We start from the raw sequence: 17,534 nt of genomic DNA, 5'->3' as shown, positions 1-17,534 counted from the left end.
AAGACTGGCAGCAGTCTCTTGAGGCCCTGCAGGCTTAGTGTGTACAAATGTGCACACACACATACACAGTTAATGTATTTAACAATGCATGTCCTACTTCTTCTCCACGTGCAGCCAATATGTGCAAATATAACATCGTTTTTATGAGTCCATCACTAGAAGCACTGTTTATTCCTGATCTGCTGATGAGCTTATTTACTTTGGAGCAGTCTGCACTCCCACTGCTCTGCAACAACAACAAAACAATGTTGTTCTATTCCATTATCAGCCATATGAGCGATCCACCGGCAGGCTCTGTCAGTGCAGGACCTGTCTGTCCTCCCAGCTCACATAATGGAGCGTCTCTGGATCCATTACCGTCATTTAGACCCGTGGCAGCACTCAGACTGGCTGCAGAATGACACCCTGTCCTGCTGGAGCTGGACCCAAACACACACTTTATTTTCTACTTCATATCAGCCATTCACTGTCACAACCAAAGACTGTATATGAAGATGGATGACATGGCAAGCTTTCCAAAAGCGAGGCCCCCTGGTGGCTGACTGCAGTATAGGTCATAAGCCCCGCCTCCACCCTGTTAGTGGATGGAACCATTGACAGTAAAAACTATGGGCAGAACTCGTTTGTTTCTGAAAAGCCTTTTTGAGGCTCCAGGACACTCTGACCGCCGCCATGTTGGCAGCGCCACGTCCGCCAAAACTCCAAATATGGACAAAGAGGGGGAGCACGAGCAGAGTTTAGGGGGGCGGGCGATCGTGGAAGCAGGAAACTCGCACTGTGATACGGCAACCGACTGTTGCTCAAGCGGCAAGTCCGAATATAATTTAAACAAGTGAGTTATAAAACAAATCACCCCCTGTACAAATGAAGCTCTTAGCGCAAGTTCAATCAGAAAGACTATCTTCACTCTTTCATCACTTCTTTCCAACCACCTCTCCCTCATCCTCCTCACACTTGTCCACCTTCTCCCTCGCCCCTTTCTCTTTCTCTGCCTCCCACTTAATCAGCTGGTTAATATAGAGCAACTCCCCCACCAATCAGCGGCCGAGTCGTTCCTCTCCTGCCCAATCACCGCTCAGCAATTCATTTAAAAAAAAGTCTCCTCTCCAGCTGTCTTTCGGATCGATTTCGGCAACCCTCCTCCACCCCAAGCTCCACCAGTTCCTCATCAGGGCAAGGCCTCTTATCCCCTGCTCGTCTGCTCCTTCACCACCACCAGGTCTAGACCCGGGGGGATTCCTGCCTAAGCGGCCTCATCTCCTGTCCTTTCCCCCTTCGGATGTCGGTCATCGCATCGGGGTCTAGAACGCCAAAGCACATTTCATTCATTCATTCACTGTATTTCAATAAATTCTTTCTCATCTGAACGTCTAGTCTCTCCTGATTGAATTGACACTAGAAGAGAACCTATCATCTGAGACCAGAGTGGTTTTTTGTACCAGGCTGTAAACATGTTCATTTCTGCTGTGAAGTCGGCCATTTTAACATGGGAGTCTATGGGAAATGACTCGCTGCTGGAGCCAGCCTCCAGTGGCTGCGGCGTGAACTACAAGTTTTGACACTTCCGCGTGGACTTCAAGCCTGAGCCCAGAAGGCTGCTGCTTGGATGGGACACAGACCCATGTTGCTTCACTTCCTGCTCTGTGCAGACTCTGGTTCCAGTCTATACACTGACACAACAGATGTTAGAATATTAAGACCTTTCTAAATGTTCTATATTCACAGCATGCTAAATCAAAGCGTCCCATTAACAGAGCGTTTAAAGCGGCCGTATGAAGCAAGGCGGCTTTCAGTGTGTGTCACAATACTTTCGTCACATTCATTTGCATTTGACTGTGAGAAGTCCCACCTCATGCTAACGAGTGTAATCATATTTACATTCTTCCTTTTTGTGTCTCTTCCTTCCATCCAGCAGCGACGTGCTCTCCTCCTCTTCCTCCTGCAGCTTCCTCACATCCCCGCCACTGTGCGCATGAATGAAAAGCTGCCGGCCTGAATGGGAGGTTGATTACTTACTGCCACGCCGGTAATCTACCTCCTGAGACTCGCAGGCTCCCACCAGTTTGTGGCTTACATCCCCCTTGTTTTTTTCCTTTCTTCAGGTAGGGACGGGGAAAGAGGGGAACAGCGGTTTTAGAAACGCCGGGCTGCATCCTCATGCTCTGTCGATTACACGGAAGACAGCATCTGCAGGGGGTGAGGATGAATGTAACAGGTGGAGATGACTGACGATCAGGCCTCCGGGAATACTTTTAATGAGGCAAATGTTGTGTCACTGTTGTTAAGTTAAGATGGAGAGAATCCTAATGCAACACAGAATCAAGTATTCTTATCAGCCCCCTCAGAGGACGCAGACGAGTGCTGACAATACACTGATTGGTGTTTCTCCAGACACTCAGCAGGAGGTGAAATCCTCTTTAAATCTTTGATTTTTTTCAGTATAAATAAAGTCACATCATTTTTAACGTTTCATGCACGCTGACACGTGTTTTAACTTTCAGTGGGAGGAGTCTCTTTTAACTGCAGCACTTCTTTTAGGTCAATTAAAGGCTGTTTATCTATTGATTCTATACATCACATGCTTGTTGTTGCTAGGTTACGAAACCAATCTGAGAACTTGAGATACGACTGAAGACGCTTGGACACAACATGCCCCTCAATGCAGTGTATTGTAAATAAAAGTATTTAAAGCGACAGTATAATGAAGTTTTCACTTTCCCGCTTGCTTCATCAGATCCTGCCATGATCTCAATCAGCCAATCATGTCCCTCCTGTCAGATTTAAAGTGTTTTCAGTAAGGGTGCTGCATCCTGTCCTCCGCCTAATCCACCAATCTTCATCAGCACCTGGGTCAAGCTCCTCATCAAAACAGTCCGCTGGCATCGGCTCTCCTCCTCATCGCCTAGAGGCGGGGGAGTTTTACATTTGTGTGTGTTTAAGTGTCTCCTGATTTATTTTACAGATGTATTTCTGTTGTGATGCAACATTTATTCGATATCATACTGAAGAGTATTGATGAGTCTTTTGCCCACGGAGATCTGTGGCTGATGAGTCACTGGCTGTGAGTCCATCTCATCCACGTTCACTCTCTTCTTCTGGTTTCTTGCAGAATGCACAGAGACAAATCCACAGGAGTGGAAGTGGGATTTCCTCCGCGTCGTGAACAGAGGGTCCGTGAACAGTGTTCATCGTGAACAGGGTCAGCGCAGGTCAGTGAGGATAACACGGTGAAGCGGTAATGCAGAGAGCTGCGGTCATTAAGTCCGATTATGTCACAGTCGCTGTGCGTCTCTGCTGGCCTCGGGTCTCAGGCGTGGGACGCGGCGCTCACGTGATGTCATGAACAGAAGACCATCAGTGTACATAGGAGGGGGGGAAGCTGCAGTGACTCATTTTTAACAATATTTTCTGTGGCTAAGGACAAGATGGTGGCATGGGGATTACACAATGTTCCCTCCATATTTCAGCCGGCCTCGGGGCATCTCTTATAGATAAAAATAACTTTTATAGTCATCATTTAATTTGATTTTTTTATGTACTTTACTTAATTTATAAAGATTTATTGAGGACCAGAGTGTTATGCTGCCTACACACTAGAGATTTTTGTCCCCCTCCCCCAAACCATTGGAGGGGCGTGACCTGATTCAAGGCTTGTCACTTTGTCTTTTGCCTCAGCAGCCAATGAGAGCAGGCAGACTGGAAACTGGAGGCCAGATGCTTCTATGCCTCTGTGCTTCTGCAGCTCACAAACGTGTGAAATTATGGCACCAACACAAACGCCTATACAACATCTCATCATCCTCTGTATTTATTTTTGAGTGATCACATTGGTGTCTGTGAGATCACGTTTTTGTGGAATCGTCCCTGCAAACAGCAGCTGTGTCATCTCGAGGCCAAACAAGCCATGTTACTGCCGCCGCCATGCTTCACACAGAGGTAAGCTTCTTATGCTGGAATGCAGTGCTTTCTTATTCCAAATCACTTAAGAAATGGAAGCAATAATCCGTCTCAAACAGACAAAGGCAGACCTGCTGCAAACAGAGGCCTCCTGCTGCCTTGAATGAGCTGAACTCTGTGCTCTGAGCTGTGTCCTTGACACATTTACGCTGCACTCTATGATAGCACAGACTGAACAGTGCTCCCATGGACTGAGCATCAGTGCAGTATCTGAATCATTAACTTGGTAATAGCAGCATTTTTTCAGGGTAAATGATCCTTTTCATCTTGTGTGCGCTTGGATATGCAGCGAAGTGATTTCATCTGCAGCGATCCGGCAGTCACGCCCACAGATAAATGGCACAAGCAGATTAAAGTCATTCATTTCACACTCAATCCATGGACACATTGTTTCCTCCCCTCGCTGGCTCGCTCTGCTCCTCTGATCTCTCCTCTCACATAGTGATAATGAATTTCACAAGCGACAGTGGCAGAAGCGGGATCTTGAATCTAAAAGTGGATGTTTGGAATTAGGGATTATGGTGACCACGCTGCAGCTGCGGGGGTGAGGCTGTGTTTCATTTTCTGCCTGTCAGCTCTGTTCTGGAGATGCAGGACACTGCCAGGCTTCTATCAACCCCCGTGCTGGTAGCAATTTCACGTGTCCTGTACTCCCCCAGCTGAGCACGCCCCTCCGTTTCTTCGTTTCTGAGCTCGGGCCCATCGTCCCTGCCAGCAAGCGAGCGGCATCCACCTCGGCACCGAGACGCAGTCCTGGACTATCAGTGGTGCATGCAAGTGAGGCTGAGGATGAGGAGGTGGCACCGTGGAACTGACAGCTCTCCACAATGATCTGAGAGCAGGGCTCCCATCCAGTTTGACAGATCAACACCAAAGGCTTTGATACCACTTCAGCACAGTGGGCCAAATGGCGTCTCCTCTCTCAAAAGCCTTCACACTCCATATAGCATAAATATTGAAATTGTGGCTGCATCAGTTGTGGTGATTTGCACATCTTCCTCAGATCTTGGCAACTAAGTAGCCCTGCATCGCCAGATGCCTGTTTGTGCAACACCTGCTTGTAGTTTCCATTCAAACATCCTGTCAAGGATGCATTTGTATATGAGGCAGATGTCCTTTAAAAAACAAAGGATGCATTGGTTGCAGTCCAAAATATCGTCATGCATGCTGGTGACCGCTGGACTCAAGACTTCACAACAAAATACAACATACGTCCTGAGCTGCACTCAAATAGCCAGAGCTGAACGTTTTTACATGTTAGTATCAGCTGCAGGTTGCTAAGCAACAGGAACATCTCATAAACAGGAAGTCTGTTTTTTCCTAAAACCTATAAAAAGTTACACAGCGGGCCTAAACCATGACACTACCACCGCCATGCAGTGTACCTGCCACAGGGGTTGAGGTTCTTATGATGCAGGAATACAGTGTTTCCCTTTCTAGAAGTCTGATCATTCACTTTTATTTCTTTGTTTGGGTCAGGACTTGTGTGAAAAACTGCTTTTTTTTCATATTTATTCACAAATACTTTCAGGCGCCTTCGGTTTGAGCAACTTAAATGATGGTCTGTCAATATATCAGTCAATATAACCCCTAGGACACACACTTACATACATATATTATTCATAATATCCAGTCTTTCTCCTGCTCTCAGTCTATCATCACCTGTTTCCTCTGACTTTTTGTACCGAATACTAACATCAGACTCGTATTGCAGCCAGTACAGTATGAATAGACTAAAAAAAGGCTCCGGTGCTCTTTGATGTCAGAAATACATGAAAAGCAAACTCTGAGTCTAAAAACAATCGCAGTGAGAGCTGTGAAATCACAGCTTTAAAAGCTAAATACTGAATGCCATCAACACGTTACTTGACACTTTGATCACAGGACTACGTCTGTATTTCCACCCTGACAGGCACCTGTTTGACATTCACACTACAAAGACTTCAGCAGTGTTTTCAAAGCAGTCATTTTTCACACTGATGTCAGAGCAATGTCACCCCGACACCGTCATGTCGCACCGAGCCCGGAACATGACGCGTTCCTTTCTGCAGAACAAACACATTTTGCCTTCGTCTCTCTTCAGGAAGCTCTGCGACCTGAGAGGCAGAGATGGACGGGGGTTATCTGTGGTGATTGGTTTCTTATCAACAATCCATTCACCTGAATGAATCACACGTGATTCTCATTACTGGGAGTAAGGTCAAGTCTTTTATCCTTTCGTCCCCCAAAAAACAGAACAGCTCTAAGCAACAAACTGTGAACAACAAACGGTGCTTTGAAAATAATTTGAACTAATCAATGATTAGAATTTTACCTGCTCAGTGTTCTTCAATTCAATTCAATTCAATTCAGTTTTAATTATATAGCGCATATTACAATCAGACATTGTCTCAAAGCGCTTCACAGGGACCCCCCTAAGAGCACTGTGGCAAGAAAAACTCCCTTTAAGAGGAAGAAACCTTGAGCAGGACCCGTCAACTTAAGGGGGAACCAGTCCTGCTGCTAGTCAGAGAGGATGAGGGAGAGAGAGAGAGAGAGAGAGAGAGAGGAGAGAGAGAGGAGCAAACATAATACAAACATGATACAGTACAGAGCAAACATGACAGCAAGATGAAACAGTGATTATATTGCAATAGATATCTATATATATCGTCGGTCCATAAGTAGGAATAGTAATTTGATAGCAAGGATGAGCAGCAGGGGCTAGTGAAGTCGATGAGCACAGGAGAGATCAGGGACCAGACTGCAGGTCAGCATGCAGGTCTTGAGACCTGCAAAGAGAGAGAGCGAGAGCGAGGCACAGAACTACAAGGAAGACAGTTAACACAGATTATGAGACGATATTACCCAGTATGATCCAGACTAAGGAGAGTGGAGGAGAGGTCAGAGGGTGCTCAGAGGATCGTGTTTGTGCCACCCGACAACGTAGAGCAAGAGAGACTTCACGGGCCGGACTGCAGGTCATCATCCAGGTCTTGAGACCAGTGTGAGCCAGACTAAGGAGAGAAAAGGAGAGGTTAGAGGGTGAGAGGGAAACTGCTCAGTGGATCATGTTTGTGCCCCCCGACAACGTAGGCCTAGAGCAGCATAGCTGTGCTACACACTAGGTCTAAGGCTAACTGTACGCCTTACTAAACAGAAAAGTTTTAAGTCTAGTCTTAAAGGTGGAGGCAGTGTCTGCCTCTCGGACCCAGATTGGTAACTGGTTCCATAATAGCGGTGCCTGATAGCTGAAAGCTCGTCCTCCCATTCTACTTCTATGAATCCTAGGAACTACTAGTAAACCTGCACTCAGAGATCTGAGTGTCCTATTAGGAACATATGGTACAATCAGGTCCTGCAGATACAATGGAGCAAGTCCATGAAGAGCCTTGTAGGTTAGAAGAAGGATCTTGAAGTGTATTCTTGAGTCCACTGGGAGCCAGTGAAGAGACGCTAGGACAGGAGAGATATGATCCCTTTGGCTGCTTCCTGTCAGAACTCTAGCTGCTGCGTTCTGGATCAGCTGCAGACTGTTGATGGAGTAATGTGGACATCCTGACAATAAAGAGTTGCAGTAGTCCAGTCTTGAAGTGACAAAAGCATGGATGAGCTTTTCAGCATCACTCTGAGAGAGGATGCTCCTGATCTTAGTAATATTACGCAGGTGAAAGAAAGCGGTCCTGGAGACCTGCTTAATATGAGAGACAAATGACATGTCTTGATCAAAGATAACTCCAAGGTTCCTCACAGTCGTACTGGAGGCCAGAGTAATTCCATCCAGGGAGAAAGTATTATCTGATAAACTAGTTCTGAGATGTTTCGGTCCAAAAACAATGACCTCAGTCTTGTCCGAGTTTAATAGTAAAAAGTTGGAGGACATCCAGTCCTTTATGTCCTTTAGACACGCCTGTAGTCTGACTAGCGGCTCCGTTTCTTCAGGCTTCATGGATAAATACAGCTGGGTATCATCAGCATAACAATGAAAGTTTATGCCGTGCTTCTGGATGATGTTTCCTAGAGGGAGCATGTAGAGGGTGAACAGGATCGGTCCGAGCACAGAACCCTGTGGAACACCGTGGTTAACCCTTGTACCTGTGGAAGACACATCGTTAGTGTGAACAAAATGAAATCTGTCAGATAAATAGGATTTAAACCAGCGCAGTGCTGTTCCTGTAATCCTGATCTCGTGTTCCAATCTGTGTAGCAGGATGCGATGATCTACAGTGTCGAAGGCAGCACTGAGATCCAGTAGAACGAGTACAGAGACGAGACCCCGGTCCGATGCCATGGGGAGGTCATTGGTGACTTTAAGCAGTGCTGTTTCTGTGCTGTGATGGGCTCTGAAACCAGACTGGAAAGCATCGAACAGACTGTTCCTACGCAGGTGGTCGTTTAGCTGACTTTCAACAGCTCTTTCGAGTAGTTTGGAGATAAAGGTGAGGTTGGAGATCGGTCTGTAGTTTCCTAGGACGTCCGGGTCCAGTGAAGGTTTTTTAAGTATCGGAATGATCACAGCAGTTTTAAAAGCCTGTGGTACATATCCTGTTTCCAGAGACAAGTTGATCTGTCCTAATATAGAGTCTCCGATCAGAGGAATAGCATCTTTGAGGAGCCGTGAAGGGATCGGATCCAGAAGACAGGTAGTAGGTTTAGACTTGCTGATGCTGGTGGTCAGCTCAGGGAGGCAGATGGGCGCGAAGCAGTCCAGAGTTCCAGGATCCGTTTCCAGAAGTGGCGGTGTATCCTCAGCGGTCACAGAGAGATTGTGGTTGATTTGTCCTCTAATAGTGGTGATTTTATCAGTGAAGAAGCTCATGAAGTCTTCACTACTAAGAGCTGCAAGAATGCGAGGCTCCACAGAGCTGTGGCTCTTTGTCAGCCTGGCCACAGCGTTAAAGAGAAAGCGCGGGTTGTTCTTGTTTTCTTCTATTAGTGATGAATAGTAGGCTATCCTGGCTTTACGAAGGGCCTTCTTATACGTCAGCAGACTGTCTCTCCAGATCCTCCGGGAGTCATCTGATTTAGAGGACTGCCACATCCTCTCCATCCTACGTGTAATCCGTTTCAGTGATCGGATGTTTGAGTTGTACCACGGAGCTAGCCTCTTCTGGTTTGTAGTTTTCTTCTTCTTCAGTGGAGCAATCCTGTTTAAGACTGAGTGTAGTGTGTCTGCAGTGTTGTTGACAAAGCGGTCCAGCTCTGCAGGAGTAACATTTAAGTTGGTACCCCCATCAGTACTTGGGACTGTGGGGAGTACTGGTAGGATTGCTGTCCTAAACTGCTTTACGGCGTCTTCAGACAGACATCTGCTGTAGTAGACCTTTTCCTTAGGTGCTGGTAGGTCTGAAAGAGAGAAGTCAAAAGTTATTAATGAGTGATCTGAAAGAACAGGATTTTGAGACCACACTAGCAGGTTCTCAGCTTCCAGGCCGTAGGTGAGAACCAGGTCGAGGGTGTGACTGTGGCAGTGTGTGGGTTCATTTACTAACTGAGAGAACCCAACTGAATCCAAGAGTGAGTTGAAGGCAATCTTCAGACTGTCGGAGTCGACGTCCATATGAATGTTAAAGTCACCCACTATAATGACTTTATCTGTGCTAAGCACTAAACTTGATAAGAAGTCTGAAAACTCCAGCAGGAACTCTGAATAAGCAGCAGCAGGTGGACACTACGACGAGTAAAACAAATTCTGACTTCTTCCAGCTTCCGTGAGACAGGCTGAGAGTGAGACTCTCAAAAGAAGTATGAGTAGACTTAGGTTTAGGATTCATCTGAAGACTGGAGTGGTAGATTGCTGCCACTCCTCCTCCGCGACCTGTAACTCTAGGAACATGACAGTTAATATAACAAGACGGAGTTGATTCATTTAAAGCAACATATTCTTCACCCTGTAACCAAGTCTCAGTGAGACAAAGTATATCAGTGTGATGATCAATAATTAGATCATTAACTAAGAGCGACTTAGAGAGTAGGGATCGTATGTTAAACAATCCACACCTGAGTGTTCTGTTACCTTGTTCTATGTGTTTGTGTGTGTTAGTGTGTATTTTTATGAGGTTATTATGATTAATATATCTTAACTTGTGTGCTTGATGAACTGTGGGAGGACGTGTGACCGTCACCACTTCTATAACATTATTAAGCTTAGTGTTTCTATGTGTATTTGTGTTTAATGTGTTTCTAACTGAGGGCAGCAGTCCTCCAGAAGCAGCAGAGAGGTGTGTAGGACAGCGACTCTGCCTCCTGGCCTCGACCCTGGGTTGTCAGGTTGGTCTAATAAACTTGGCTATGTTGCTAGAAATCAGAGCTGCACCACCCTGGGTGGGATGGATGCCGTCTCTCCTAATAAGGCCAGGTTTCCCCCAGAAAGTTTCCCAGTTATCTATAAAGGCCACGTTGTTTTCTGGACACCACCATGACAGCCAGCGACAGAGCGAGGACATGCGACTAAACATGTCATCACTGGTCAGATTTGGGAGGGGACCAGAGAACGCTACGGAGTCCGACATGGTTTTAGCTAAATTACACACCGACTCAATATTAACTTTAGTGACCTCTGACTGGCGAAGCCGGGTGTCATTAACACCGACGTGAATTATAATCCTACTTTCCTGTTGAAAGGGAGTTCTCCCTGCTTGCTCAGGGCTCAGGCTCTGGGTTTCTGTAAAGAGTCGATTGTAAAAGGTGCTATATATAAATACAATTGAATTGAATTGATTGAGGTCACAGTGAAATCTAGAAGAACCAGGACATGAGCCCAGCTTTATTTATTTATTTATTTATGTATTTATTTAGCGTACGTAACTTACAACATTTAGGGCAAGTCATGCCAAACTGCCTGTGCACGAGAAATGTTGAGGGCCAGACTGGTTGATGTCATCACCTACAAGGCGTTAGGGTTAGGGTTAGGAAGGTTGCAGAGTTGTGGTTCAAAGTTTAATGCATTCGGCTGAGACCATTACGGAAATGTCTCACTTGAGGCTCTATGTCTCACGACGGCCGAGATGCTAACCCTAGCTCTGCATTAGGGTTAGGGTTAGGGTTACGGTCAAAACTAGGGTTAGGGTTTCACAGTTAGGAAGGTCACAGAGTTGTGGTTCAAAGTTTAATGCATTCGGCTCACTGAGACATTACGGAAATGTCTCACTTGAGGCTCTATGTCTCACGACGGCCGAGATGCTTACCCTAGCTCTGCTTAGGGTTAGGGTTAGGGTTATGGTTACGGTAAACTAGGGTTAGGGTTAGTCTTGCAGCAATCAATCTAATTTGTCAACCAAGGCAAGAGTGGTTTGAAGTTAATAAAATTCAGTTTTATCATAGCAGGTTTATGTAAAATTCAAATTATACAGACATAAAATCATCATCTGAGGAACAAATGCTGTCTTTCTCTCTTTCTACATGATAAGCTTCTCTCTGCCCTTCTGCTGGTGCAGAGAAGAGAGGAGGATATATGATATATATTAAAGTTTTTAAGTCAAACATCTTACACTGTGACTCACACATGAAACCTGGTGCTGAGGACTCAGCTGCAGACAGGTGAAGTGTTCAGGTGTGCACAGGTGGAGACGTCCTCTGAACAACACAAAAAGCTGATTCAGCATGTTTCAGACTTTATTCAAAGTGTGTCACCTCAACAGGGAGCAGCTGCTGCACACAGCCTGCAGCTGGAGCCCTCAGCACCAGAGACGGGCCACATATTATTTATAATCAGACACTCAGTATAATAATCATACAGCACATGTAACGCTGCAATGAGCAAAGCAGAGACCGCTACAGACTGTAACACATCGTTTCAGACCGGACCGGTCAACACGCCGACTACACCCCCACATTATCAATTTTATCACTTAATATCTTTTTATTCAACAAATAATTTTTAATGTACCATCAGGTCACCGATAACAAACACATTATGCAGCGAATGGCACCACGATGAGAGATTTCAGCTGGAGCCAGCCCCTGTTGGTGGACGGCTGTGTTGCAGCTTCAGCCACTTCCACATCGGCCTCATCTTCCAGGCTGGATGGTTGCTGCTTGGTCCAGATTCAAACATGTCTGATTGACTGTGACCGAGGTCTGGCCTGTCCCCTCACACACCGACAGATTTTGGGGCCGACTGCACATGACGACTGTGCAGACTGGAGCAGACTTCACCCCGCAGGGAATCATGGGTAAAACCAGGCAAAGAACAGTGCAGCATGTCCCCAGCTTTACTGGGCAGGACAGGACCCAGGCGGAGGCCTGCAGACACAGGCTGGCTGGTTCTTAGACATCAGACTGAAACATAACATAACACATTCAATGTTTTTTATTCAAAGGCTGTAAATTTATTTTTTTTGACAGTGTAAAAGGTCACAGTTTAAACTCAAGAAGAGCAAAAGAATTCGGAATAATATATTATATATATATATATATAAAAAAACAATTAGATTAGAAGAAGAAGAGCAACAGCATGATACAAAATGATCCACCAGAAGAAAAGAAGATCAGCACACAGCGGCGCCAAATGTAAAATATCCAAAAACTGTAACCAGCTGAAACGATGGAAACATGGAGGAACACAGCAGGAACTGAACAAACTTGACGGCCACACCACACAACATGTGACAACTCATGAAGCAGGAAGTCATCTGAGGAATCAAAGAAACACTCACACAGTGCACAGTCATAAGAAAATAGACAGCAGTAATGTCCAATATGACCAAAAGGATATACATATATATATATATATATATTTATACTTTATATTTATACATATACATTTTTACACTTCTCTTTTCCTTTAAATATACTAGGATAGCGTAGCAGCTCTTAGGTTACACGTTGGAGCAGGTTTTATTCTTTAGAGTCCTGAATGTTCGGTGATGTTTTCAAGCAGCTGTGACATGGGCGGCGGGTCCATTAGCACGAGAGGAGCTGCAGCTCCATGTAAAGTGCTGATTTCTGCTTGTTACTGCCTGGAGTCTCTACTCAGAAGTGCTTCAGTCATTACTATAAAAATAGAGATTTGAAGGGGGCGAAAGAATTAAACCTTCAGCATGTTCAGATCCTCTCTGGTGGTGTTAAAGAAAGCTCGACATGTTATTGCTACAAAGGAGAAAAAACCCACAACACAAAGAAAGAACCGATGGCACTTCGACCCACAAACAGTGCACACACAGACAACACCATGAACTCTAATATTCACTGTGGCTGCTCAGCTAACAGTGGCTTCATGTTAGCTTTGAAGAAGCAGCCGTCTGTTTTCTCAAAGTCAGGAAGTTCTGAATTTTCAGAAAAGAAAAACATCAATCTCAGAATTCTGAGAAAAACCTCAGAAGTCTTGGAATCTTGGAACTTTGAGAAATGAGACAATTTTGATCTGAATTCTGAGAAAATGCTCAAAATCTTTATCGAAAAGTTGGAAGAGAAACAATCAAAATCACATAACTTAGAATATGAGATGACGTGAAATTATGACAAAAATTAAAATAAAAGTGAAAAAAATAAAATCTTCAGAAATCTACGAAAAAAATCAGAAGATTAAAATCTGAAACCCTTATAAATAAATCAGAACAGGCCAAATTAAAATGCCAGATGACGTAACCTCGAATTTTAATGGGAAAACCCACAAATTTCTAGATGAAGTCAGCAGATAACATTTTTTCAGATTTTTTTTTCAAAAAAAAAATAAAATCGAGAAAATCCTAAAAAAAAGTTGGAAGAGAATAAAAATAAATAAAAATGTCACAATTCTGAGAAAATACCAGAATTCCTCATTAATGTCAGATGAGTAAAAAAAGTCTCAGAACTCAAAGTTTTACCCAGTGGCCCTAATCCTGCTCCATATTTGTTGCTTTTGTGTCTCATATCGGTGCAGTGTTCTCCTGCAGCCTGGGAAATATGTTTGTTTGGTCTCGCTGCTCGTACATTAAAGACCACACAGTCCCCCTGCATCCAGTCTGTGTACTGCAGCACATCCTGGATCAGACCGTCCCTGTACACACACACAGATATGTAACCGATTCTCATCTGACTCACAAAGACAACAAACAAAACAAAACCAAACATCAGCATGACAACCAGCATTAAAGTAAATAACCCTCAGACTACATGTACTCAAAGAAAGAACCTGTGGAGCGTCCAGGATTCTCTCAGGTCGAATATTCACTTGAGTGAGTGGGAAGAAGAAAAGTCTTTAAACACGACTTGTAGCCTCTGCTGCCTGACAGACACAGGCCATGAATAAAGAGGATGAAACTGTACCTCAGATTGGACATAAGTAACACAAACTTAATGCATATAATAAAAACCTCCATTTTGGCCTGCGAGTCACAGACAGCACGTCTGTAGGTTTGTATTGTAGCTGTGTGCGCTCTTCATCACGACCAGCTCGGCTTATTTATTATTATTACACCTGCTGCTGCAGACTCAAAGTAACAGCAAGAAAAAGAGAAGGGGAGGCGGTGATTGTCTGGAAACCTTTGATACAGTCACAGTGTATTCATTGGTTGACTGTATTTATACATTACACACACACACACACACACACACACACTGTAAACCCTCACTGAGAACCAAAAGACACATGACGTTCACACTTCTTTGCTACTTTGCGCTCGGCCCATATTTATCATTTACTCCTTATAATTTTATATAATTATACAGAATTATATTGTTGATATTTGTTCATTCTTAAAATAAAAGTGCTGCCAGCTTTAAAGACACTGAGAAATAAGAATCTTATCTCATCTTTAAGCATGGTGGTGCTAATATGGTGTGGGCCTCGCTGGTGTTTAGGGCTCAGATGGTCCTCCACCCTGCTGTGTCAGGAGGCTGCTACCTGGCATTTGCTTCCTGTGACACCACACAAGACATGAAAGATACAAGCTATGAGAACAGGTCACAGGAAGAACGTAGGTTTCTGTGAGTAAGGAATCGATAGATACGAGCCGAGCGGTCACATCCTGATGTTCAGAACAGTTCTCTGTATCTGATCAATAACACACTTTAAAAGGGGGAAAGAACGCCGACTCGTCTTATTGGATCAATAACAGAATAATTCACTTGTTCTTCTAGTGTCTTCAGTCTCACAACCACCCAACGTTCTGGGCTGACCAGGACTCCCATTAAATGCATAGATGGTGAAAGCAGAAGTTACTGACTCTTCTTCTGTGTTTTTTTTCTGTGGACACACAGGAAGCTACGAAATGACAATGAGGGGGGGGGGGGCTGATAAAGACAACATAGAACAACATACTGTAGACTGAACACACACAGAATGGGTTTAGCGCTGCGCTCTGGTTAATAGGAATGGACGGTGAAGAGCGTGGATGTCCAATGGGTTTGCCACACCGCTGATTCCACATCATGTGACCTCTGCGAAGGCGATGTTGTTCTGTGAGGGGGGAAAACAAAAAGAGAATCAGGACAATGAAAAGAAACCATTTCATTCCGGTCTGTCAGAGAACTTTTACATGTACAAGTCGGACTCCACAGTGACCCTCAAAACCTCCCAAAGAAAGGGAAGGAGTCAGGTTTTACTGACATTTAGACCCCCTTCACACTGGGGAAATGAACTAGAGCGGGATTCGGGCCGTTTCCGGATATATCCGGGTAGTTTTTTTTCCTGAATCTGAACAACGCGAATCCGGATATATCCGGATAGATCTGGATCCACCTCTTGGAGGTGCATGCGCACACGTGGTCCTACCACAGCCTGAACAGACTCTGTATATTACGAGGCGCCACCTAGCTGTTTGGAGGACAACAAACAAGCCGGATTAAGCTGGATTGAGCGTGGACATGCCTGTGTGATAGCCAGATTTGAAAATAGGTCTGAATGTATCCAGTTTAAAGGGTTAGGGTTAGGGTTAGGTCTGGATTAGGTCTGGATTCAATCCTACTCTAGCTGGATCGACTTTCTCCAGTGTGAACGGGGCCTAATATGGACCTGATATCAAAGGCTGAAGGCTCCAAAAGCCTTGAAACTAAATAAAGATGTCAGGTAGTCGGGGTGTAGGGGACCACTGCTCTGTGTTCCTGAAATGTTACTGATAATGAATATTCATTCATATATCTTTAGACAGGACACATACATGTCTCATCATTACTTATTTACAACATGACTGTTCTACATAAAAATAAATGACAGATGATTAATACTGCACAGATGTGAAGACAATTAAAGGAGAATTCAGCTGAAATTGTTCATTTCATGGACCGCAGTATTTCTGAAACCTGGGCCTGAAAGAAGGAAACATCTCCCACATCCGGCAGTTCACTCCTGTTTCTAATCATACAAACGATCATTAAAACCAGCTGATCCTCTGATCAGTTTGGTGGAACCAGCTGATGAAATTATGTCTCTCATTTCATCATGAGAAAAACTTTCAAAATAAGAGCATGGGCTTCTTTTTTTTCTTTCCTTCCTGGCACGTTGTTCACAGCAGCTCGTTTAGCTTCAAGGCGTCTTTAGGCTGTTCTATTTTTAGAGCCGGCAATTTTCCACCGATCCCGTCGTAGCCGAGGTGAGAGTGTGAGATTTTCTCGCTGTTTGTCAGCCGCCCGAGCGCAGCCTGTCTCTGCAGGAGGCAGCGAATTGAATCATCAGATAGGAGGTGTGTGTGTTTGACATTAGCAGCTACAAAGTGTGTCTTATTAGAAGGGCAAAGGTGAACACACACACACACAGAGTAAGATCTGAAAAGGTTTCACTCAGACAGAAGGCAGAAAAAAAAAGCACCACAACACACACATTCTCTGGACAGTCAGTCTGGAATTGGCTTCGACCTAGTTCCATCACTGTGGACCAGGGTGGGTACAAGCCAAACAGATGGGGCGTCAGTGGGCCAAAGCACCACTTTAACCAGTACACAGATTTGTTCTTAGTCAGGCTTATGGATAAAAGCACTTCCATCACAAAGTGGCTACAGCAAAGCTCTTGAACTAGCTGGAGGCGGAGGAGGAGGAAGCCTCCGTCACCACCCTGACTAACCGATTTCCTGAATGTTATAAATGTGTGTGTTTTAAGATGATCTTTACCTAAGCTCTTCTCATGTGCTTAATACCTAACCTTAAGTATTTTTTGTTCTTATGTCTACTTCTAATCAATAAATGAATCTGATGAACAGCGGGTGGCCCACACACCAGGCGATATCTTACCACTACAATAAATCCTCACGGTGGGAATTTACCATGTTGTGGTATTGGCGATAAACGTCACACGGTGACACGTTTTTTTGTGTGCGTCTCCTTAGTGAATTGGATGCCATTAGCATAATGCTAACCCTGTGTCGTATCTGGCGGCTGTACTATCAACCAAATGTGGCGTTTATCTGCGAGGATGTGTTGGAACTAACAATATGTGAGTTAATATGTGAGTACATCTTCTGTGCCTCACTTCTTCCTATATGCTGGGCCCAGATTCTATTATTATATTTGGATATCAGGTGCCAGGATGCTGGATGGAGCGGGGCCTGAAGTCGCCCTCTGGCCTGGAGAAAATGAAACCAACAGAGGAAACACACGTGGCGAACTGAAAGACAGCGACAGCTGTAAAGCTACTGCTGATCGTCTTCTTCATTAATTCATGCTCACTTCTGTCAGTGTTATAT

The 17,534-nt window shown here is 44.6% G+C and overlaps 1 protein-coding gene across 3 annotated transcripts in view; it reads right to left on the bottom strand.

Moving 5' to 3' along the window:
- Positions 1–15,009: 15,009 nt before the first annotated feature.
- LOC114453254 (phospholipid phosphatase-related protein type 5-like) overlaps positions 15,010–17,534 on the bottom strand; it is a 58,730-nt gene continuing 56,205 nt past the window's right edge. For all 3 annotated transcript variants that reach the window (XM_028433055.1, XM_028433056.1, XM_028433058.1), the window contains one exon: positions 15,010–15,316. In XM_028433055.1, the coding sequence (XP_028288856.1) occupies positions 15,287–15,316 (30 nt within the window). In that variant the 3' untranslated portion in view covers positions 15,010–15,286. The remainder of the gene's footprint in view (positions 15,317–17,534) is intronic.

Source organism: Parambassis ranga, chromosome 20 (genome assembly GCF_900634625.1).
Source record: "Parambassis ranga chromosome 20, fParRan2.1, whole genome shotgun sequence".
Taxonomy (NCBI): Eukaryota; Metazoa; Chordata; class Actinopteri; family Ambassidae; genus Parambassis; species Parambassis ranga.
The sequence above is the reverse complement of the archived record's forward strand: the minus strand, read 5'-3'. Positions and strand labels throughout refer to the sequence as shown.